Raw genomic sequence first — 24,733 nt, 5'->3', positions numbered from 1 at the left:
TCGTGTTTGGTTTATGTAATTTAGTTGGTCGGGGAACAGACACAGTCTCTATAGGTATGTGGGAGTTGTGGGGGGGTGACGGTTGTAAGGACACTGCAGAGAGGCGTGTAGGACTGGATCTCTGCATCCTAGGCTCAACTCTGGATTGTCATACTTTTGGTTGTTTAATAAAACCAGCAATATTTCTGGATAAGAAAGCTGCACCATCTAAAGTAGGATGGATGCCATCTCTCCTAATCAGCCTAGGTTTTCCCCAAAAACGTTTCCAATTGTCTATGTAGCCCACATCGTTTGCTGGACACCACCTAGACAGCCAGCGGTTGAATGACGACATGCGGGTGTACATGTCGTCACTGGTCAGATTTGGCAGGGGACCAGAGAAAACTACGGAGTCCGACATTGTTTTGGCAAAGTTACACACCGATTCAACATTCATTTTAGTGACCTCCGATTTGCGTAATCGGGCGTCATTAACTCCCACGTGAATAATACTTTCTGTCTTACTGTATTTACGTTTATCTTTAGCCACGAGTTTAAAATATGATTCAACATCGCCCGCTCTGGCCCCAGGGAGGCACTTGACTACGGCCACTGGAGTCTCTTACTTTCACGTTTCTGACTAGAGCTGCCAATTACCAGAGTTGGTTTCTCAGGGGGTGTGTCGCTGAGTGGGGAAAATTTATTAGATACGTGAACCAACTGGTGGTGAACCTCGGGCGTCTGTTTAGCATTAGATCTCGAACCATCACCCAGCCGGACATAATGTTTTACAACATTATGTAAGGACAGCTGTGTAATCCAGAATAAAACAGCGTTTATTAATTCATCATATTCTATTTTAACAATAAAGCGGAGGAATACAGAAACTAAATCACTCGTACAGAAATTTTAGTTTCGTTTTCATCTCAATTTTAAAATTTAAATTATTTTGTATTTTAAAACAATTTTACACAAAAACTATGCGACATTAATTGCTGACATGTATTAAAGAGGAGATCAAACGTCAAACTGAACAGTATATTTCAGTTTATCATGTTTTAGCTCAAAAAATAAAAATCATAACTGAAAAGGTTTGGGAAACTACAAAACCTTTATGGATTTTTTTTTAAATTACAAATTATGTGTAAAATTCAAAATGAATAACCAATGGAAGAAAATATAGTTTCAAATGAAGGAGTTATTTTTTTTGTTGGTTTAACTCGCTATGTCACCACTGCATGACATTGGTGACATCTTCCATTAAAGGGTTTCCTCTACAATATAAAGTGCCATGAGAGGATTTTGTTATTAATTGCCATTTATAAATAAAGTTGAAATTAAATAAATTGAAATGGAATTGTGTGTAGGAAAAAAAGATTGTTTCTGAAGAATCCTGTTCAAGACGAACTGAAGCTAAACTAAAGTTGCAGCACTGATTCAGTGGAATAATACATAGAAAAGACACGAAATCACAGTAAATTAAAAATGTAAAAATATCATCCATTTATTATCTGTATTTTATAAAAGATCATAAAAATAAAAACATGTAACTGTTCTGTGCAAAACTGCAAGTTTTCAAATAATTCCATAAGAGCTTTTTATCATTCACCATCATCACAGGAGAAAAGTGAAAACCTGAAAAAAGGAGTTTTTAATATGTTTATGATAACATAAATAACATCATCTATTGTAGAAGACAACGCTGCTGCAACAATCAAGCTGTTAAAAGAAAATAAAAGTATTTTGATAAAAAGAGTGAAGTTTCTCTGCTGTCTCAGGTTCTTTGTTTCTGTCACAGTAAACTAAATCTTGCAGTTTCAGTTTTTTGGGCAAATACAAAGCTGCAAACAGCCACACTGAGATTTTTTTAATGAAATACTTTTGCTTTTCCAATGCTTCTTCCATCAATCTGTTCAACACATGACCACTTTGTGAAACAACTGCATAAAGTCCTAAATATTATTAGTGGATTATAATTATTGATGCACTCATGTAAACATGTCTCATGTCTTAGCTGATAAATGTGGAACTGATTTTGTGTTGACGTGAATCTAAAACATTTTCAACAAAATTAAAAAGTACAATAATGAAATGTGTGTGGAATTTGAAATACTCAAGTACAAGTACCTCAAAATTGTAATTAAAACATCGTGTCCTGCTCTCAGTGCAGGGAGAAGAAAAAAACAACTAAAACCTCTTTTTCAGTTAAGCTGCTTTGATACAGTTCATGTTGGACTTTTGACATCTGACCCGAAAAGTGACTCAAGTCGCAAACAAGAAACGTATAAAGTGCTATAGATAAAAGCGGCCATTTTTCACCATTTCACTACCAAACCGACACATCCTGATTTTACTTTTCATGTTTCATACGTATGATTAGCAAATTCTCATCAGTTATCGATTCTTACTGTAACTAACCCTAAGAGTATTTACCTTTTCACTTTGTATTTTCCTTTCACTAGGTTTATTTGATCTAAATCTTCCTTCACAGACAGGAAGTGGACAAACTGTCAAAATAAGATCCAGGTGACAGGTGTGTCTCAATGACATCATCTGTTTTAGTGTAAACAAATCGTCCTGCAGCTAGAGGTCAAATATCACGACCTGGAGTGACCTATACTATAGACTTTTGGTCAGTGGAGCTCTTCACAGCAATGCTAGTACATGATTGCCTGCTGAACTCAACTCCTTAGCAACCAGTGAGACACTGAGCTTGTGTTTGACTGCGTGGAGAAAACATAGCAACCCACACTAAAATCCTGAGTCTCAGGTGAGTCTCAGGTGTATCTGACGTGTTCAGCAGCGTGACATGCGTTTGCGGTACTGCTCCACCAGTGGCACCAGGCAGCGTGGCGACCCAGCCTGCAAAAGGAATGGATGTTCCAGCAGGTCGCCAGCATTGCTGCGCTGCATCGGGTCACGTGTCAACATGCAGCCCAGGAAGTCCTTCAACACAGGAGACATCTGAGCACAGAGAATATGACATCATCAACACAGGCCAGGCAGTATGAAATCATCAGATACAATATGTGAATTACTATGAATAGTTAAATGGTGATCAAGACCCTTGATCTAATTGAAGTGACTCTTAAGTCCTCTAAAAGGGATTGGTCACATGACCAACGAAGGCAGCCGGAGACAGTGGTGAGCTAATTTTTGGTAGCCTAGTGCAGATGGTTGGGGTTTGTGAACTAGTTAACGCCATAACGGTTCATATGTTTATATAATACATTAGTTAAACACAGAACATAATTCTTTAAAACAGAGGTAAATACGCAGAGTACTTAGTTAAATTGTTGATGCTTTGTTTATTTCTTTAGACACATTAAATCTATAATCTATGTTAGTAGCAAGTAGCAGTTAATTTCTACTGCTGCTGGATTTGTCCGGTCATGCATTGCACATTGTTGTGGTCCCCAGAGAGTCTCACCAACATGCTAACTTGTTAGCTATGGTCCTCACTATGCAATAAAAGCAATAAAAAGTGTGTATCTGACCCTCTGGATGTTCTTCACACTCGGTGCTGGTTCATCTCTCAGCTTCTTCATGGCAGCAATGGGTGTGTCACTAAAATATGGCGGCTCTCCATCCACCATCTCCACCACCATAATGCCCAGAGACCAGACATCCACCTGAAGGAAACGGGAAACTGTCAGACATCACCCGTGACCAGGGATGAGACCTCATACAAATTCATATAAAATGTAGATTTACACTATTATAACATTTCGTTTTACTTTAAAGAGCCTGTTGTAAATGTGTTTCCAGACTAAACAGTGATTCAGGATCTGGGTCTGGATGTTTTCTTACCTCGGTCCCGTAAGGCGTCTTAGAGATCACCTCAGGAGCCATCCAGTATGGAGTCCCAACCAGAGATTTTCTCTTTGGGACGTCTTTATTTATCTGAGCACAGAACCCAAAATCTGACAGTTTTATCTGTAACATAAGAAGACAGAGGATTCAGCTGTTTGTTATTTAATTAAGGAATCAGAACTGTGTTTTTGTTTTTTAGTATAAACTATTAAAACCAGCTCCAATGGTAAAATGCTGCTGAAGCTTTTTCTATAGCTGATAAAGCATCTGTACTTTAAATTAATGTCATTCTTGGATTATTTTGGTCATAATAGTGTGTTGTAATGGCACTTTGACTTTAGTTCATGTTCTAGGAAGTTCATATATTTTCACACAACTGGCATTAGAAAGTTAGCAGTGATGGTGGAGGGATAGGGTAGGGGCTCACCCTCCCATCCAGTGTCAGCAGGATGGAGTCGCTCTTGATGTCTCTGTGAATGACTCCTTGAGAGTGAAGGTAGGACAAAGCCTGTAGGACGCCTTCGCACACCGTTGCTATCTGCTCTTCATTCAATCTGAAACACACAGACACATCAGAAAACCACAGAAAACTGAAAATCTACAAGGCGTGTTTTTTTCCTGTTTACCTGGTTTCACTGACAATGTGAGTGAGAGCACCACCCTGCAGGTACTCCATGATCACCCAGAGCTCCTCTTCCACCAGAGCACTGCGGTACATCTCCACCACATTCTGGTGCTGGTAGTCCCTCATGATCACAACCTGTGATCCAACATCCAGAGACAGGTGAACTGATGATGTCACACAGGTAACAGAAAAATTTGTGCTTTGTGTTAATTGACTATTTAATCGTAAAATTTAAGTTCCAAAGTTTAAATCTGCCATTCACCACCCTGTGCAAGCAAGGTTTATGTTACTACAGTAGAATATTTGTCCTAACAGCAGTATACACACTGCTCTCTTTGTACCTCATTGAAGAGCAGCTCTCGCCGCTGTTGTTTCCTTAGGTCCATCATCTTCACAGCCACCTGTCGACCGCTGTGTTGTTCTCGGGCAATGCAGACCACACCTGTTGACCCCTCCCCAATCTTCACAAAGCTGTCCAGAGTCATCCTTGGGTCGCCGGGGTCCACAACCATCTGCAATGCAGCCTTAAACTGGTCATGGGTCACCTTCTGAGGACCTCCTTCAGGTACCATCTGCTGCTGTGTGGCGGGACAGGCTGAAGATCCAGTGGGGGAGGGGTATGGCATGTTTGGGGCGGTTGATGTTTTCGAAGTAATAATAAAGCTTGAGGAAGGGCGGACTGGACGCTGAAGTAAACTTCTACTTGTAATTATAGGACTGCTGGTGCCATTAGGAGGCGGCAGCAGTAGGGGAGAGGGCATCTAGGCGGGAGGATGAAAAAGAGAGAAAATTTTCGAATAAAAACTGCAAGAAATTTTTGATAAATCAGTCCAAGAATCTACAAAAATTAAGGCGTCTGGACAGTTTCTATTCAATGTATTTATATAGTGTCAATTCACAACAAATAAATATATAATAAAGTTAGGACTATACAGATTTGTAGAGAAAACCCCCCAAAAATCCCCCTTGAGCAGGACTAAGGAAACAGTGGAAAGGAAAAACCCCCTTTTAAAACAAAAAACCTTAGAGAGAGCAAGGTTTAGTGTGGGCGGCCGTCTGCCTTGACTAGTTGGGGTGAGTGGAAAGAGCAAAGAAAAGAGCAACAAGAAACAATGGAAACAATAGAATCTTTTTAAAGGAAAAATGATTATTCCTGCAGACAGTTTGGCAATTAACAACCTTGGTAAGTTTAATGTGGAAGAAAATGCACTTTTTGTATTGTCCTATTTAATCATAACTCTCAAAGATTATTTTGTACAAAAATTACACTTTTGTTCTGAGTATTTGGACGCCTGATCCAAAGTGTAATTTTCGTTGTTTGTCTGCAAAACTTAAATTCTTTGAAATAGCTAAGAAGTTTGTACAAACTACGGCTGTGTTGTTTTGAAGAATTCAAATGACAAAGGCATGCATGCAATCCCAAGTACAGGGGATTTTAAAAGAATCTCAACCTGTTAGCAGCAATTTCCTGAAGCTTCTCTAAAGTCCTGAACTCACCACAGAGTCTACAGGTTTGAGGTACGTAAATCTACTGTAAATAAAACCCATCTTGGAGAGGTTCATGTTAGAAGAAAATACTCAGATAAACGTCAACTCCTATATTAAATTTAGTTAACAAAATAACAAAAACTAAATGTTGGATTCTTTTAAATTAAGTGTTTTACTTTAAGATCATAGGAGGAGTGCGGTCTTCTGGGAGTTTCTCTTGAGGATGACAACAGGTCGGGCAGGTGATTGACAGCTGGCCTCAGGCTCAGGTGAGGTCTGCTGTTGATCTCCACAGTCAACTTGTTGTAGCTGCAGGAAGTTGGCCTTTGTCTTAGCCCTGCCCCCTCACTACGGGCGTACCGTCCACCTGTCTCGCCTGCTCCACCTGCATTTGCTGATATCCTAGGTGTCAGGGGCGTTGCCTCAGACACTACCTGAGATATGGACTTTGTTCTCGTCAGCAGTCCATTCAGTTTGGGGCTGCGATTCTCGCTGCGGACCAGATGGATCCGGTCCTGCCAGTAGGTGGAGCTCCTGCCACTTTTACCATTGTCTCCACCACGATTGAGCTCCTCATACTGGTAGGGTTCATCCTCCGCCAGTTCTCCCAGTCTACCCAGTGACCGAGCACGTTTCCGTGCAGATGGGCTGCTGCGACGTAGAGAGTTGGAGCTGCTGACGGCCAAGCGAGTCATCTCCGAAATCACATGACTTATGTAGTCACCATGACCGATAAAACTGCCGCGAACAATCGTCTGCAGAGAAAGGACAGGGGCTGATTATAAAATCCAAAAACTGGGAGAAGTTGGAAAATAAAGAAAAATACCAGTTACATTTATAAAATAAAGTTAAAACTTTATTCTGTCTCCTCCACCTCCCTACCCCGACCTTCTTGGGTTCCAGCTCGACCTCAGTGATCCTGGAGGGGTCCACCAGGGGCTTCGGCCTCCTCAGCGTGTCGATGACGCTCTGCCACTGCGGTGGTAGACCTACATAGCATCCTGTGGTGGCATCGAAAGATGTGTGGACACGGTGCTGAAAGTCCTGTGGCGCTGAGATTTCCGGCCTGCCCTTTTTCTTCCTGCGGCGGAACATTGCCGCAGCAAAGCAGCGACACTGAGCAAGCGACAAGACCTGAGGGGAAACAAAAACACCACTGACGCTGATTAGATAATTGAGACATGATAGATGATCACAAAAGGAAGTACACACTAAATCATAAAAATACTGGAAACTAAGACACAACACACTCGGCAGTGACTCTCCTCCTGTGTTTACTTGAGCTCAGTCACCAGACCTCCTCCTGTTAAACACAAACTGCCAAAACAGCCCAGGTGGGAACTCACCTGCATCATTAACACGAGCAATGATTCAAATTACAGCTGCAGACACAGAAACAACTCTTAAACTATTTAAACCACCAGGGGGCAGAATGATCCAAAACCCTGTGACACCTGCAAACATTCGGTCTGATTAAGGGTGGATCTGTGCAGCTTTTATCTTTCAGGTGTGTTGGCACTTTTTAGAATAACTTTTACAGTTTAAGCTGCACCTTCTTGTCTCAGATAAAACGGAGGTAAAATTTGGATTTTGTTTAATTATTATAATTTGTGTAACCAAAATAATAATTTATCACTTAGTTACTTCTGAGAAGCAGATCGTTAAAACAAAATCTAATCAAGTTAATGCATGGTGTGTTTAAATGAAACATTTGTGAATGTGAAACAATCAATATTTCAGAAATCTGGTTTTTTAAGTGGGTCCCCTCTGAACCTGTGCATAAATAAAACCTGAACATTTTGGATTCTGCAGAACTCTTGTTTGAGGCTCAGGTGGAACGTGGTACTTGTATTTGTTGTAGAGTACTTTTTTGAGTATTGATTTTGATGGACACAATTAAACAGGATTAATTACAATGCACTGCTGGTTTTAGTGTATGTGATTTCTTGACAGTAACATAATACAGAAATGTTATGTGGCGGCTGTAGCTCAGTTGTTAAGGCAGTTGTCCATGGACCACAGGGTCAGTGGTTCAATCCCAGTTCCCGGCTACAAGTCACTTGGGCAAGACACTGAACCCCAAGTTGCTCCTGGTGGGTCAGGTGAGCACCTTGCATGGCAGCCACCGCCATCGGTGTGTGAGTGTGAGTGTGTGTGTGAATGGGTGAATGGAAGACTACATTGTAAAGCGCTTTGGATAAAAGCGCTATAGAAGCGACTATTTACCATTTATGTTATATTGGTGTCAGTGGTGTTGCCAGTAAATAAACTGTCAACAAACCATCTGTTGACATCCAAATGTAAATCTAAACATGTTTTCATGAGCTGTAACAATCTCTGTCACCTCTGTGTGGTGTCTCTCCCTCCCCTTTAGGTAAATGGGGTGAAGTCTTGCCTGGTTCAGATCAGTTCGGCCCAGCTCGGCCTGCAAACAAACAAAGAGACGGTGTTTGTTTAGTGGGGGTGGAGGAGGATGTGGAGGTTAGTTATCCTTATCCAGTCAGCTGATTGTCAACAGACTGAGTCTGTTTCTGAGGACATTTTTGATATAGTGTCCATATAGTATAAACTCAGATAACTAAAACTAACAAGTACACAGGCGTCAGACCAGTGAGTGTTTTTGACTGAATGCTGATTCCTGTTGCAGAGTTTCAGACTGTTTCAGGTTTTTTTATCCAAGTGTTAGATTCAACATGAACTTTGGGTTTCGAGCTGCAGAAGGGACAGGATGTTTATACACAGGGAGGGTTTGTGGTGGACCTGGACCTCACAGAGAGGTGAGCGCACAGGTGAGTTTGTTTAACTCGCCTTCCAGCTGCTGTGTGTCAGATACAAGTCAACATCAGTTTGCTCCTTAAACACAACAAGAAGGAGATCAGTGTCAGAGATCAGGGGAATTCAAAAACTGATGAAACTAACAAAGGAGGTGCTTCTTGTTGATCCAACCATGGCTGCACTTAAGTGTTTTACTGAAGTTGAATAACTAACACGGGGTGATGTTACAGTGACCCTAAAACTTGAAATGCATGCAAAAAGCCAAACAAAACACATGCAAACAAAGAACTCTGCAGCAAACATGAACAGAATGTAGAAAATGTGTATGTGCTGTAAAACAGACGTTTGTGTAAATTCCATGTGTTTATTTTAGCTGCAATGGGAAAGATGTTTTCAAAGGAGAGGATAGCAAAAATCCTGAACAATAAATACACTTAAACAAGCTCTGAGATTTTCTTAAAAACACTGTACTTATGATTAAGTACAGTGGGTAGTGATGAGTTGAATTAAATACTCTTTATTTAATCACTTATTTTCACTTTTAGATTTCTGATATATTTAGCTTAGTCTGTAAAGGTCGAACAGGTTAACACCTGGCTCCCCCCGACCACATGTGAAGTGTCCATGGGTATGACACTGAACCCCACACTGCTCATTCCCATCTGTGTAAGGCATGTCTCAACATTTTTAAAATCCAATCAAAATGCAGACTAATGGTCCACTCTCGCAACCCTGAACTTACTGGATAAACCGAAAGACTAAAAAGGTGTAGAAATCGAAAATGGCTCAGGGTTTTTTTTTGGAGGGGGGGGGCTTTCTAATAATAAATGTGACCTGGTTTCATTTATGACGAGCAGATACAAAAACCACGAAACTTTCCAGAAGCTTGTTTGTTGCTTACAGAGCAGCCCTGCGTACATTGAGTTGCTGTTAGCACTGTTAGCTTAGCTTCAGTACACTGATAGACTGGTGAGAAAACATAGAAACTGTCCCTTTAAGTGTGTGTGTGTGTGTGTGTGTGTGTGTGTGTGTGTGTGTGTGTGAGATGAATGGACTGATGGCCTGTAGCCTGGGCGTAGAAAAGCATTAAAAACAACAGAGAGGTTTCAGTTTCCAATAGGAACACACAGATCCCAGACTCCACAGTATGTACAGATACTGTACAGCTTCAGATCTGGCTCCATTGGGAATCCTGAAGTTTTCAGACAACAACATATTCATCATTATCAGCTCAGATAAACATTTGGCCCGACAGAGACACTGGAGCTTCAGGGGGTAAAGAACCAGAACCAGAACCTGTATCTGCCAATTTAGAACCGGATCAAGGCCTTCAGGCTGAATCTAAGTAAATACTCTGTTTTTCTGTCAGATAAAGGTCTGTTACAGGAACGGCTGAGCTCCCCCCCATCGACATCTTCATGGCCCAGTTTCTCAGAAAACAACAAACTGAGTCAGCTCAGCAGGGTCTGTCCAACAGAGACTGGGGGCTGAAGAGTGACTTCATCCTGATGTTATCAGCTTATGTTCACCTTTAGCAGGATGTGATGCATCAGTCAGGACTGCCAGGTCTTTCTTCACCTGTGTGATTCACAAAGCAATGCTGTTTACCTCAGACCTTTTCACAGTCTAGGAAGAGTCCTTGTGGAGCCACTGTTGTCCTAGTCTGAGCCTCAGCACTGAATGTTACATGAAGCTCTACAGAGAGCTCACTGGACTTCTTGGTTTGGCCTGTGTCCTGACAAGCAGTGTGAACCGTGGGAACTTATACACACGTTCTTTCAAAATTGTCCAGATCAGTGTGCCTTAGGTGGACTGTAGTCCAGTTCCAGAATCAAGTCAAGACAAAATAAAGCAAACAGAATTAAGTTGACCTCAATCTGTAACAAAGTGTCTGAATACCTTAGTGTAATGTCAGTTTTTATCTTAACATTTTAAATCATTTAATAATATCTTTGACATTTTCTGTGTAGATTTATAGGGAAAAACATATTTTTTTCATTTCCAGAGCAGTGAAGGGTCTGCTGTGAGTGTGTGTGATCAGGGTGTGACTGACATACCTGAGGAATCAAACTGACATCCTACATGACCAGACAGCTCCACAGTGACTCCTCAGTCTGAGGAGTCACTGGAGCCGTCTGACTGGAAACAGATCAACCTCAGAGTGATTCACTGAAAACCTACAGCCTGGATCCATTCACCACCACAATGGGCCACAATCACACTACACATGTCATGTCACATCACAACAAGGACGAGTGCAGCCAACAAAACCAACACCAAAAACTCCTGCCCTTCGCCCACTGATGGCTGGGATCCTGGAAACTAACTAAAAACTGGATCTACGTGTGTCCCACAGCCATTGAATGCATCATCATAACACATGAAATGTGTTGCAGTCGTCCTGTTGAATAAACCTGAAACCAAAAACTCAGATCAGGTTCTGTGAAAAACCAGGTCACAGGTATTTGAGCTGGTCCTCGCCCGCAGGACTAAAGAGCATTGAAAATCACGAGAAGACAACAAACAAAAAGACAAACGTTCCCTCCGTGTTTAAACGGAGCAGAAGAGTAACATGTGTCACACCAAAGTCTTTCCACATCAGTTTGTGCTGCACCCAGCAACAGGTTGGCTTCACAGCCTCCCTGACCTGGACTCTGTGGAGCAGCAGGGGACTGAACCTTAGAGAAAAAATCTGCAGGACGGAGGACAAGAGGCAGTAGCTTCATATGAGCATCCACACATCTGCTGAAGGACAGTGGTTTTCCATATTACACACTGAATAAATACTGCAGCAACATGACTATCGTCTATCAAACATGATTTGAACCTTTACCTCAGGCTGTTTACCAAGCAAAATACCAACACTACCCAGTAAAATACTCCATCACAAGTAAACACCCTGCATTCAAAACGTCTCAAGAAAATGTACCTAAACAAGTAAAAGTACCTCATGACTAATTATTATCATCAAGGTAAGAAATTTGTTTTTATAATGTATAATATTGTGAAAATATTCATGCAGTCAGTGCCTCAGGACCACAAGCATAATAAAAACAATCTAACTTTCCAAAGTCAGGTACCGGTTATGGAGTACAAGTAACAGCAATATAAAATGGAAACCTTTAAAAATAAAGTACCTCAATATTGTACTTACAGTAAATGAGTAAATGTACTTTGTTACTTTACCTCAGTAAAAATGGAGAAGCTGAGGACCTGGTTCTAACTAGGTTCTTCTGAGCTCAGTACAGGGTCTACCCGGAACCATTAGAGTTCGGTTCCGCTACTTTACACACTACAGTCCGCGTATTGAGGAAACACACTCACCTGGCTGCAGAGTCCAGGTAAGACGAGGTGAGTCCGTTCTGGTCGCTTCCTGCTGCCGTTCTCTGGTTCTGTCTCCTCCCCCCCCACGCGCTCTCTCTCTCCCTCCCCCACCTCCTCACTCGTCCCTGTCTCACCTTTTCTCAGGCATGAAAGGAAAAAGTTGGCGAAAGGTGGAGCTCACCTCACGGTTGGCTGCTTCAAATTCAAAGGAACTTTATTTAAACGTTTGTTCAATTTGTGACAACTGAAAGAATACTGCAGTGGTCCAAACTGGTGGGTATCACTGCTGGTGGTGGATAAAGTACTGCGAGCAGAGGATCCAGTGAAACTACATGTGTTTCTCCCAGTATCTGAAACTTCATAGTGGACTGTTTACGTAAAACTCAGCTAAGTTATTCTATAAATGAAACATTTCACAGATGAATGTATAAAATCAGCCAGAAATCTGGTCTAAACCACCACAAACCTACTGATTAACTAAAGCAGTATCTCTCCATCTCTGCAGGCTGCAGCATGCCTCACTCTCCCCTCAGGCTGAGGAAGGAGGGGACTCCAATTACCCGTAGTTCACAGCAGCTGGAAACTCACCTGAGTTTAAGTCAAACAAAGCAGGCTAGATGTTTAAACTGAGACAATTCAGGTTCAGGACGATAACATGTCAGATAACTGCTGCATAATAAGTTTGGGGGTGGGGGGGGCTAATAAATCCTGATCAGTTATATTGCAACAAAACACAAGATACAGGAACTAAAGTGTTTAAGACATGCAAGAGGAAAAGTGAGTTCTTCATTATCTGAGCTTTAATGTATAATGTCAATTTACTGAAGATGTGGCCAGGATGACAGTCTTCATCAGCTGCTGTGTTCAGAACGCCCTCTGCTGGTTGGAGATTGGATCTATTATATAGTCAGGTAAAGATAGTTTCCCTTTACCCCAAATATTTTGAAACCTTCACATTTAATGAGGTCCTCTTGTTTTAAACCGTCTCTTTAGTGGGTTTTTTGCCACATCAGAAACACAGAGCAGATAAAATACTATAAACTGACTTTTTATTTATGTTATTATACAGTTTAACATGAAATTTAACACAGAAATTAAGACAAACAGAACAGACAGTGTTTCAATGATAAAGTCTCAACAGCTGCTCCTGCAGCTCCACCAGCACAGATTGCGACGAATGGCCGTCAGCATTCAGCAGTAAATGGAAAAATTTTCTCCACATCCTGGAATACTTGTCACTGCAGAGAGAGAAAAGTTTACTGCACAAGAGCTCAACGTAAACCAAGATGAAGGTGTCAAACAAGCTCAGGCTTCTATGAAATAAGCTAGTTTAAAAAGGAAAAGCAGCTAAGTTTTCAGGAATAAGAAACTATAGCACAAGCCAGGCTTACTGTGAGCTAAACCAGTTTTTGTTTAAAATAATCCAGTATTAAGTACGTAAGTACCAGGGCTCTTGTCCACTGAATGTCTCTGCTGACCAGCCGCTGTCGTCCTTCACCAGAACCATCTTGCTGTTGGTCAGGAGGAGATGGATGGTTTCAGCTACACCAACCAGGTCCACCTGACAGGAATGAGATGGGGTGAGGTTAGTATCAACCTATCTGAGTAAGGAGGTGGGATCTCAGCAGAGAGAGCACGTGCGGTGAGATGGTACCAGCTGTGGGGCTGTGGTCGGCTCTAGCAGACCCAGACTGATGTAGGTCTGAGCCGAGGGGAGCTGCTGGACAGACATAACCTCCTGCTGAAGGTCCAGGTCCACAGAGGAGGACCAGTCCACTGGGAAGACCCAATAAGGACTAAGGAAGCCTCTGCAGGAAACAGACCAAAAAGAAAATAAGTACATTAAAAGAAGAGTGACCCTCCTCCTGAGTGCTAACCTACCTGCGTGAACACGTCAGAATGTGTGGCTGCAACGCAGCGTGCACAAGCCTGCAGGCATGCAGCTGTGACACAAGCTTCAGCAGACTGACTGCTTTATGACCCACAGATGGTTCACTAGGATCCCCCTCGGCCAGCTCCTGACACACAGCACACACTGTTAGAATCCTACTGACCCTAAACCTGATCCAGGACTGAACCACAGCAAACATAGGGTGGATCTTTGTTATTTAACCATGTTAGTGACATGCAGCTGATCTGTGGGGACCTGAACAGGAAGGACTCACAGTAAACATGTGATCTGGTGGTGCAGTATAGACAGTGATGCAGCCATCCACAAACAGAAAACAGCTGATCAGGGGAAGACCATCAGCGCTGGATGAGCTCTTCTTTAGACGAGTAAATTGATGGAAGTCCCAGGGAACCGAGCAGCTGTCCACCTACAGCAGGCAGACACAGGAAACCATGTTAGTTACCACAGAGACCAGGGACCACTGCTGTGTTCTAATGTGTAACTGTTTGTGTAACCATTAGCTCCACCGAGCTGAACCTGTGGGTCTAGCTACTTTAAATCTGACCTGTGACTCTACCCTCATGTGAAAATCCTGTGCAGCTTCACCTTGATGACCATGAGCTTGTCCTCCATTAGTCCTTTATACACAGAGAAATTTCCTCCATCCACAACTCTGGAGAAGATCAGATACACCTCAGCCCCTGGAGACAGAACAAGACCTGGTCATTAAAACGAGGAAAAGGGACTGATCCATCGTCAGAGCAGGAATATTCTGATGAGTTCTCGGGAACAATCAGTTTGTCCAGCTTCAGTTTAATGTTTAAATACCACACAGAAGGTAACTGAATATCTGTGTCCTCAGCAGCATGCTGTCCCCCCCCCAAAAGAGGATTTACCAGCAACTTCAAAAACAAACTTTCAACAGCAGAAATAAGTTTGATTCATCACATTTAACCTTTCAGAACAAAATTTAATTTAGTGCCTGGGCATATTTATGGAGCTGCAAACAATAATATCCATAGACCAGTGTGATTTTTGTCAAATTTCCGGCACTTTCCTTATTAGCAGGCAGCACGGTAATGCAGTGGTTAGCTCTACTGCCTCATGGATACAAGGTTTCCTGGTTTAATGCATGTTACATGTTCCCCCTGTGCTTGTGTGGGTTTCCTCCAGTTTTCTCCCACATTCCAAAGACATGCATGTTAGGTTCATTGGTGACTAAATTGTTTGTTGGTGTGCATGTCTCTCTGTGCTGGCCCTGAGACCATTTGAAGACCTGTCCAGGATGGACCAAATGATGCCTGGGATACCGTGAACAGGATAAGAGGTTACAGATGATGGATGAATGATTTGTTAATCATAACTAAAATAATTTCATTCTCATTTTCATTCTTTGCTTTTAATATTTATATCAATATTAATATAAAAATTTGGAGGCAACAGCTGTCTGTCTTTAGATTCAGAAGCTGGTTCACTTACATTTTGTCTACAGTATTGTTTACGGGGTTCAGCTTTAGAGAATCTGAATCATGTGAGGAGATTAATGCAGATTTCTTTAGAAGCAAGATTAAACAATTTTACATTTTCATGTTCACATGCTGCTGCATGTTCATGGTCTCAGCTGTTTTTGTTTCATCTTGTCTATTTCTCAGTAGATTTAGTTAAACCATCAGGTGATGATTAATACCAGGCAGCAGGCAAAAAGCTACTGGATATAATAAGCTTCTTATTTTTGTAGCACTGGGCTGAGCAGCTAAATCAACCTTTAAACCAGAGACATTTTGATTGGAGGAGGAAACCATTTGATGAGGAACTACAGTCTGATTCCACAGATGTTGCAGGTTAAGTGGCACTTTGTATTAATGTCTATTCATTTGTTATTCACATCATTTACATTTTGTTGATGAAAATGTAAAACAATTTTTACTTTATATTTATTTTTAGTCTTGTCTCAGACCAATAAAAAATTGTTCAAATATTTTTAAAATAATTTTTGTGAACAACAATACCCAGCTGCAGACAGCTGTTTTCCTCGACAGGTGGGACGGGGCCAGGCTCACGGTGAAGGTCAGGACAGGAAGTGACATCACATAGAACCAAAAGCTGCCGCCTTACAGCCGGTTCACATGGATTAGTAGCACCCCCTGCAGAAACATTAGAAATAATCACTCAGCACAAAGAAAGATTTTTACCTTTTACTGATCCTGCATTCACTGACAGCTCAAACATCTCTGACTTCCTGGACGGAAACAGTCCGATACACAGTTCTGGAAACTCCATAGAAACAGGTTACAATTGTTTTGACTAAGTAAAATTCTTCCAAGAACAGTGACACATACAAACACTGATGAAACTAGTGCAGCAGCACTCTCTGCTGAGGATCAGTGGGTTGCGGTGTGTAGCACCCACAGCGTCACAAAGACAGCAGCTGCATGGACTTGAATTCATTCCAATGTGTGCGTTTCTCACCAGCTGAAGAAGCTTGATCAATTATCTCTTGGTCCGGTTCCTCCAGAGGACTGCAGGTTTCAGCAGACAGCCAGCCCAGTGAGGTAAGAGAGCTGGCCTCCACACTGGTCTCCTCAATGGGACTCAGCTTCTCTGGGACTTTAGAAAATGGTTTCTGAGGGAGAGAAGGGGGTCGAGATTGGACCAGAGTGTGGAGGTCTTCAGTCATCCCTCTGTGATGACCTGAGGGCAGGGCAGGAGCAGGAGCTGAGCACTGATCATTAGATCTTGAGGTTTCATTAGCCAGTGCCTTCCTCATAGTCCTCATTCTCCTTCTGCAGTGATTTTTATTTTCTGATTCAGTTACTGCCTATATATCAGGAATATCCTACATGTTTGTTCTGTGTTTAATGTTACCACTTTAATATAACAGTATCTGTATTTCTACTTAGTATGGAAATAACCAATAATTATAAATTTGAATGTAAAAATCTGTTCTCTTGATGTTCTTTCATACCAGCTTTCGTCATTTTTTCACCACCTGTTGATGAACAGTATAAACTAAATACATACACTCATTAATCCATTGTAAATGCTGTTTTAGATAAAGACTGATCCTGATGAAGAGATGTCCTTGAAGCTCTTTTATAACCTGATAAAATTTCACCCATTGCCCTTGTATAACCTGTTCACGTATCTGCAATAGCTTTAAGTGATTTATAAATCACTGCATGATTTTACATTTTACACAATGTCCCAACCTTTGTTTGTTTGGAAATGGTAATTTTATTCTGTTAATTCTTACTGTGTTTCTGTTGGCTTGGTCACTGTTATTGTAGCAGGTATTATGTTTGGTTTTATGTAGATGTATACTTTTTTCTGTTTTTATTGTATGGAAAAGGCAAACAAATGGTTCATAGAAGAAACAAATGATAAATCATGACCAGTTTAGATTTCATTTTCAATAAAAAAAAAAAGGTTCATCTTTACACATGACACTGTTGTTCAGTCACTTTGTTTAAATAATTGATCAGCCTCCTATTAACCCTGCAGTGATATTTCATGTGCATTGTCCCTGCTGGATTCTGTTTCTTCATTTTCTACAGTTTCTGTGACAGCAGCTCAATAAACTGACTCAACATTTCATAATTAATTGATTCATTTTGACTAACAGTAAACATTGAAGTCAGCACATCAGCTATTAAAGTGTTCAACTGTGGAGTTACTTTGTATAAAGTCAGAGGGCAAATCAGGATTGTTTTACAGTTTGGTTTTCATTGAAAAACTCACCTGTAGAAGCTGAGGAGGTTCCAGATTGGGAGTGGGTCTGAGGAGGACACAAAGAGACAACATGAGAAGAAAATCAGGAGTGAAAGTAACAGATTCACAGCTTAGGTTTTTTTAACCAACAAATACAAAGACTATTTTTAGTCTGGTTTTTGCAGGAACAAACCTGAGAGAGTTCAGATGAAGGGACACCACCTAAGACACATGACAAATGGCTGATAAATAAACTGAAAGATGGAATCAGCAGCAGTTTCATTCTTCATTTTTCAGACAGACTAAAACCAAACTTTAGGTCATATACCCACCTGGTCTAGGACACTGAACCTTCAGACACAGTCCTCTCTCATCAGGACATAGGAAGACATCGTCCAGCAGATCGTTTGAAGATGGTTCAGCTTTTCTGTTTGATAAGAAAGGCACTGATCCGGTCTGATTCCCACTGTTTCATTAGTAAGTAAGGTGAGATTATTACCCATCAGGCTGTACAGTTGCAGGAGGCTGGGTCTGCGACTCGTCATATATCTGGAAGCTGGCAGCAGCTGGAGGCATAGCAGGGTCACTGCTCTGAGACCTGGAGGCTTCATGAACAACCTGCAGAGGGAGCTAGAGTCAGACTGTCTGCTGCTTGGTGGGTCACAGCTACAGGTCTGGAACTGGTTTGGGGTTCCGCAATATAAGAGGTATACCTGCTGCTGAGTCCTCCTGAGCAGTAAGAGTCTGTTCTTGTCCTCTAGCTCCTGAGTCAGATGCACCTTCAGCTGCATCAGATGCTTCAGTTTCTCTGAAGGAAAACAATTAGTCAACAATCAGAAATATGAACAGAAACTGAATAAAACACAGTCTACAGATGAGTTACTTCAGTCCTGGTGTCTGTGAACCGATTTGTCAGAATCCTGATGTCCAGAACATGTTTCACACATCTGCGAATGATCCTGAAGTCTGTAAACGCATCAATAACAATCCTGATTTCATGTGAACGCACCGTCCATCTCTTCATCTCTGCACTTGAAGTATTTTTCCGCTCGCAGCTCCTCAAAGCTGAACTCTTCCCCTCCTCTCATCAGCAGATCTTTACAGTACCCACTCCGTGTAACGGCCCCACACTCATCTTGAAGCCCCTCCCCTCTGCTCAGGAGACTGTGTGGCCCCTCATTGTAATTCGTTGACCTGCAGCCAATAGAAAAACACAAAGGAGTCAGTTCAGTTTGTTACTCAGTTCAGATATTAAATATTAAATCTGTTAAGAGTAAACTTACTGTTTATAGACATGCCCGAACTGCATCACCAGGCCCTCAGCCATGACCACACCTGGATCTGATGGACCAATCAGAACTCAGCTGTCACTGTAAAACTCTCCTTCGGACATAAATAACAGGTCCTAGTCCACCAGAACTCATGACAAACAGCGGTTTATTAATTTGTAATGTTACAGTGTGGAACGCTTTCACCAGTTTTTAATAAAAATATACCCCAACACTGATCTTCGAGAGGTGTCTCGAGAGGTGAAAGCCTCTGGTGACAGACTCATTGAACAGTCTTGGCAGCAGTCTGAGCGAGGCTCACTCTACTGACCAATCAGAGAAAAGCCATGATTTCTATTTGACTGGTAAGTTTTTACCTTTTTAATTAATGTAGTTTCATAACTACAAAAACCTGAAGGGCTGTGCAGCAGGGACAGGGAGGACTGGGCACTGGATTCAGAATTTTACATTAGCAGTAAATGAAGCTGTACACTGCAGCAATAATTCAGGGCTGCAACTAAAGACTGCATTGATTCATATTTAAGCTGAGACCAACACATTTTATTGTTCAATCCATTTAATTCTCTAATACCCAAACAATCAATTTACTGTGACAGAAACAAACTGATTACCGAGTGTCTGTTAAAAGAAATGATAACCTGACCTCTAGATTCTATATTTTAAGAAATTAAATGTATTATAGTAAAATAACAACTAAAATTTAGTTATTAGTTTCCTGCACCTCATAGTTCAAAACTACCTCTGAAACTACTTACCACCTGGTTTAACCTTTAACCAGATGTTAACAGGTTTATACAACCTACCTACAGTAACCCGGCTGTACTGTGCTGTACTGTGTGTCCATTTACAACAAAAAAAGTTACATTCTGTATTTTTCAAACACCAACAAACCTCGCGTGACATAGGCTCGTTACAGCCACACGGAAGCGTCAGAATGCCGGACGATTAACAACTAAAGGTTCGTTTTCATTAAGACATCACCTTTTAAATTGTTTGTGTCTGAGCCAAAGCGAAGACAGTTTCCTACGGTTTCATTTTCAGTCCCAAAGCGTTTTGTAGTTTTAACACAACTCTGGGGGAAATACTACTTACTGTTAATTACAAATGTTTCAGACGGAGATTGGCGACGGTGTTTGCTAACGTTTCTAACTAGGAGCTTTAGTCGTATTCATGTTTGCAAAGCTTTTTAATCGCGGTAACTGATGAAGAACAATCTACCGTCCTTACCTTAAAATTTAAATATTTTAAGAAAAAAAACCACAATATTCAAATCCACCCACTGGCCACGTCAACTTTAAACCTTCTGGGTCCGTTCTGATTGGCCACGTTGTAAAACGTTTCAAACGTCCCTTCCGCTCTGGTCTCTACGCTTTTACACCGACCCCTAGTTGGAGTGTGTTTGCAGACTTTAATGATGTCACGTCATAATTTTGTTTATCCACTATATTGTGAAATTTCTGCACTTTATTAAAGTCACACTTTGTGCATTATTTTTATAGTAACGCTGTAATTGAACGTGTTACTATATTCATTTTGTAATAGTGTTAAAACACTTTCCAAAAATAAAAATAATGATAAAAAACAAGCCGCAGAAGGAGCAAAGAGCAAAAGTTAGTCATCAGTTAAAACTGTGTATTTGAAAAAACTAAAATGGTTTAGCAGAGGATATGTGAACATTATCAACAGTAAAATAACAGAGTTTGCTTATAGCCACATTCTGATCAGGTGGATTCAGTTGAAGCATGAAAGAGGTCAGCTTGATTATTATTGAAAACATCTTTTAAAAAGTGACTTGAAAAAAGTAGAGTGAGAATTACAGCACACCACAGTGGTAGTTTTTTTAGTGGCATCCTGAGTGCCTCTGGTGTTAGCTGTGTCTAGCATAGGTGTCACGCAGCGCTGCAACATTGTTGTTCCAGGTATGTCTAGCAAGTTGTTCAGTGTGGCAACCCTGAACTTATGGGATAAGCTGAAAGGTGGAAAAAAAACCTTACTGCATGTTATACAGTAAAAGATTAAAAAAACACTCCTCTTTGTGGAATGCAGTAAGACCGGAATACCTCCTGCTCCCAGAGACATTAACCTCCACCCAATCAGGATGTCTCATTGTTCCCTCCCTTTCACAGTCCTGAGTGCAAACAAAATGGTGTAAAATGTCAGACGTGGTAGACATCCCTCACTGCAGCAGGTGGATAAAATCAGTGATTCGTTTTCTGTGAGAGCACAGAGAAAGTTTCCGTTACGGTGACTATTTAATGTGGACACAGCTACTGCATGAACAGCATTAAAACCTATTGGGACGAGGAGCATGAGAAGAAAGCCCACAGCTGTCCTCAGTGTAGACAGACCTTCACACCTAGACCTGTTCTGGTGAAAAACACCATGCTAGCAGATTTAATAGAGGAGAAGAAAACCGGACTCCAAACTGCTCCAGCTGATCATCGCTATGCTGGACCTAAAGATGTGGCCTGTGATTTCTGCACTGGGAGAAAACTGAAAGCCACCAAGGCCTGTTTAACCTGTCTGGTCTCTTACTGTGAGAAACACCTCCAGCCTCACTTTGAATCCCAGACTTTCCAAAAACACAATCTGGTGGAGCCCTCCAAGTATCTCCCGGAGAACATCTGCTCTCGTCATGACAGAATGAGGAACATTTTCTGCCGTACTGATCAGCAGCGTATCTGTTATCTCTGCTCAATGGATGAACATAAAGGCCACGACACAGTCTCAGCTGCAGCAGAGAGGACTGAGAGGCAGATAAAGCTTGAGGGGAGTCGACAAAAACTCCAGCAGAGAATCCAGGACAGAGAGAAAGACATGAAGCTGCTTCAACAGGAGGTGGAGGACATCAGTCTCTCTGCTGATAAAGCAGTGGAGGACAGTGAGAAGATCTTCACTGAGCTGATCAATCTCATGGAGAAAAGAAGGTCTGATGTGAAGCAGCAGATCAGATCCCAGCAGGAAACTGAAATGAGTCGAGTCAAAGAGCTTCAGGAGAAGCTGAAGCAGGAGATCACTGAGCTGAAGAGGAAAGACACTTCACTAGAGCAGCTCTTACGCACAGAGGATCACATCCAGTTTGTCCACAGCTACCCCTCACTGTCAGCACTCAGTGAATCTACAGACTCATCCAACATCAACATCCGTCCTTTGAGATACTTTGAGGATGTGACAGCAGCTGTGTCAGAGCTCAGAGATCAACTACAGGATGTTTTTAGAGAGACATGTACAAGCATCTCACTGAGACTGAGTGAAGTGGATGTTTTGCTGCCACTAGCAGAACCCAAGACCAGAGCTGAGTTCTTAAAGTATTCATGTGAAATCACACTTGATCCAAACACAGCAAACACATATCTCTTACTGTCAAAGGGGAAAAGAAAAGCAACATTAATGAGCAAGCCACAGTCTTATTCCAATCAACCTGAGAGATTCACTTATTGGCACCAGGTTCTGAGTAGAGAGAGTATGACTGGAAGTTGTTACTGGGAGGTGGAGTGGAGCGGAACAGGGGTTTACGTAGCAGTTGCTTACAAGAATATCAGCAGAACAGGAAGTGTGAATGAATGTGGATTTGGACGAAATGACCAATCATGGGCATTAATTAGTTATCTTAACACTTATACTTTTTTGCACAACAATATCAAATCTTCTGTCTCGGGTCCTTGGTTCTCCAGCGTAGGTGTGTACCTTGATCACAGAGCAGGAATTCTGTCCTTCTACAGTGTCTCTGAGAGCCTAAATCTCCTCCACAGAGTCCAGACTACTTTCACTCAGCCTCTACATGCTGGAGTTTTGCTTGTGTATAATGGTGACACTGCTCAGTTCTGTAAACAACAAAACAACTAATATTCACTCCCAACAAGTCACAGGGCTTTGGGGAAGCTGTAGTTCTGAGGGTGTGTTGTCCTGAGCATGGACGTTTGTCTTCTTATCTGTATAGTACCAGCAGAGACACCACAACGTCTGTGATTTGTTTTTACAGAAATGAACACACGCAGTTTTTATCAGTTAGGACCAATAACTGCTCACTGGAAACACACAGCTCCAAAGCTGGAGACACCTGCAGAAATTGACAGAGAGAGGGAGACAGAAAAGGAGAAAGACAAGTACAGCAGTAAGAAGTATGTCACTGTATGTTATAAAGTGATGACTCCAGGATCAGATTAAACTGAAGGGTGAGATATGGAACCAATGTGGATGTGAGATTTCCCCAGGCTTTCTGTAGGTGAGTTGGAGTCTGTGCTTTGACTTTATGTCATGATTCCAAAAGCATCGCCAAAGTAGATCAACGCTGCTGCCATGATAGAGGTGTTCTATCTTATGTTTGCCTCATCTCTATTAAATTTTGTTTAAGCGTTTTAAACAACTTTTTAGCTAAAAACTAAAGTTAATTAGATCCACCTTAGAAGGGTCATGGGATACCCCAGTGTGAGTTTTTCTCCTGAATCAAGTTTAGTGTCCCTTTTTAGAGTAGAGAAGTTTGGTCCTCTTTCTTCCCGTGGTATGTACTAGTACCAAACCTCTAAAAAGTACCACTATTTTGATTTTTTAAAAGTTTGTTTGCATCTTATCTTCAGAAATAACTGGCTAAGAAACAATAGGAATTTATAAAAGTAGTAGTAGGAACTTAAAGCTACACGGTGCAACTTGAGCTACCGCTAACATAAGACTGAAACAGTCCTCTCTACTTTCTCTTGTCCTCCGTCTATCTACAGTAAAACACACTTTCCACAGCTCTTCAGGTATTTGTTGTCATTAAATAACAATAAATAACAAAACAATAAAATAGTTGCTCTTCTCTGATTGGTCAGTAGGGTGAGCCTCACTCAGATGTTTTAGAAGTGAATATCTCTGCACCCAAGCTGTTCATTGTGTCACAGGAGGATTCAATGCTCCTCTCACTAACATTAGTGTTGGAGCATATCTCTATTAAAACATATGTGGAAAAACTGTGCACACTGTAATTTTCATGTATTCATTGTTTATGTTAATTTATCCACAGTTTGTGTATTTTTACAGTAAATGAAAATATATACATTTCTACGCATGGTGTATTTACAGTAGCAGATAAAAGACATAACCTATAGACAATAAAAGTTGTGTTCCTTAACCGAAAAAAGGCAGTAACTCTGTACAAAGTATGTAGTCAAAAGGAATCACATTCACAATGGAGTCTGGATGACAGTAAGTGAACCAGCAGGACGGTCTCCAGATTATTGATGTCATCCAGCTGCTGCATTTCATGGATGACTTATTTCGTTTGTTATTGTCAATCCAAATATTAAATATTAAATTTCAGTAATGCAAATCTTCAGCATCTGGATGACAAAAGTAAATAAAAACTTCTGTCACACCTTGGCAGACTTTGTTTTTAAAATGAGGTGGCATTGCCCCGTTAACCGATTAACCAGCTGTACTTTATTATAATCTTTCACTTAGTGGCATGCAGCTTACTGTCTGCAGCCTTTGGTTACCCACATGTGCAGTAGGAGAAAGGGGATTAGAAACCTGGTTACATGTATACGTGGCAAAGTAATTGGGGTTCTCAACAGAAATCTACCTAGGGAAAACCTATTTCCCTTATCCCCTACCCTTATTTAGGAAACCAGCTTTCCCATATACATGACACTTAAGAAATCGGCTTTCCCAAGAAAGCTGACTGTTACCTGGTTACTGAAGTCCATGTAAACGCACAAACTTGTGATTGTTTGCACTGATTCTGTCAGAAATCTGGGGATCATCATAGACAACCACTTGAGCTTTAGTCACCACACCTTCTCCAAATCTCAGGCAAACATATTGTCCCCCTGCAACATCAGAAAGGTCAGACCCTGGCTTTCT

The 24,733-nt window shown here is 41.4% G+C and overlaps 3 protein-coding genes across 13 annotated transcripts; 1 reads left to right on the top strand and 2 right to left on the bottom strand.

Moving 5' to 3' along the window:
- Positions 1–1,458: 1,458 nt before the first annotated feature.
- pak6b (p21 protein (Cdc42/Rac)-activated kinase 6b) lies at positions 1,459–12,125 on the bottom strand. 5 transcript variants are annotated; one of them, XM_067481228.1, is made up of 10 exons: positions 12,005–12,125; positions 8,250–8,330; positions 6,794–7,039; positions 6,082–6,660; positions 4,759–5,178; positions 4,419–4,552; positions 4,220–4,346; positions 3,790–3,915; positions 3,477–3,611; positions 1,459–2,943 (listed from the first exon to the last, which is right to left on the bottom strand). In XM_067481228.1, exons 3-10 carry the CDS (start codon positions 6,998–7,000, stop codon positions 2,776–2,778), a joined length of 1,896 nt encoding a protein of 631 aa, XP_067337329.1. In that variant the 5' UTR covers positions 7,001–7,039; positions 8,250–8,330; positions 12,005–12,125; the 3' UTR covers positions 1,459–2,775. The 5 variants fall into 5 exon arrangements, with proteins under 5 accessions (XP_067337329.1, XP_067337325.1, XP_067337326.1 ...); XM_067481224.1 differs by having other exon boundaries at positions 6,788–7,039; positions 11,867–12,006; XM_067481225.1 differs by lacking the exon at positions 12,005–12,125 and adding an exon at positions 11,328–11,692 and having other exon boundaries at positions 6,788–7,039.
- Positions 12,126–13,037: 912 nt separating this feature from the next.
- bub1ba (BUB1 mitotic checkpoint serine/threonine kinase Ba) lies at positions 13,038–20,237 on the bottom strand. Of its 7 annotated transcripts, none has more exons than XM_067481231.1 (16): positions 20,120–20,237; positions 18,887–18,944; positions 18,613–18,797; positions 18,317–18,411; positions 18,103–18,221; positions 17,936–18,030; positions 17,797–17,825; positions 17,634–17,670; positions 16,365–16,586; positions 15,905–16,039; positions 14,502–14,596; positions 14,170–14,322; positions 13,886–14,076; positions 13,659–13,812; positions 13,450–13,565; positions 13,038–13,242 (listed from the first exon to the last, which is right to left on the bottom strand). In XM_067481231.1, exons 2-16 carry the CDS (start codon positions 18,928–18,930, stop codon positions 13,125–13,127), a joined length of 1,788 nt encoding a protein of 595 aa, XP_067337332.1. In that variant the 5' UTR covers positions 18,931–18,944; positions 20,120–20,237; the 3' UTR covers positions 13,038–13,124. The 7 variants fall into 7 exon arrangements, with proteins under 7 accessions (XP_067337332.1, XP_067337330.1, XP_067337334.1 ...); XM_067481229.1 differs by having other exon boundaries at positions 18,887–18,986; positions 20,120–20,206; XM_067481233.1 differs by having other exon boundaries at positions 19,985–20,126.
- Positions 20,238–20,513: 276 nt separating this feature from the next.
- On the top strand, positions 20,514–24,069 carry LOC137102094 (tripartite motif-containing protein 16-like). Its single transcript, XM_067481248.1, has one exon. It carries the CDS (start codon positions 21,167–21,169, stop codon positions 22,736–22,738), a length of 1,572 nt encoding a protein of 523 aa, XP_067337349.1. The 5' UTR covers positions 20,514–21,166; the 3' UTR covers positions 22,739–24,069.
- Positions 24,070–24,733: the final 664 nt, after the last annotated feature.

This window comes from Channa argus, chromosome 17 (assembly GCF_033026475.1).
Source record: "Channa argus isolate prfri chromosome 17, Channa argus male v1.0, whole genome shotgun sequence".
NCBI classification, from domain to species: domain Eukaryota; kingdom Metazoa; phylum Chordata; class Actinopteri; order Anabantiformes; family Channidae; genus Channa; species Channa argus.
This window is presented reverse-complemented; position numbering and strand designations above follow the sequence as displayed.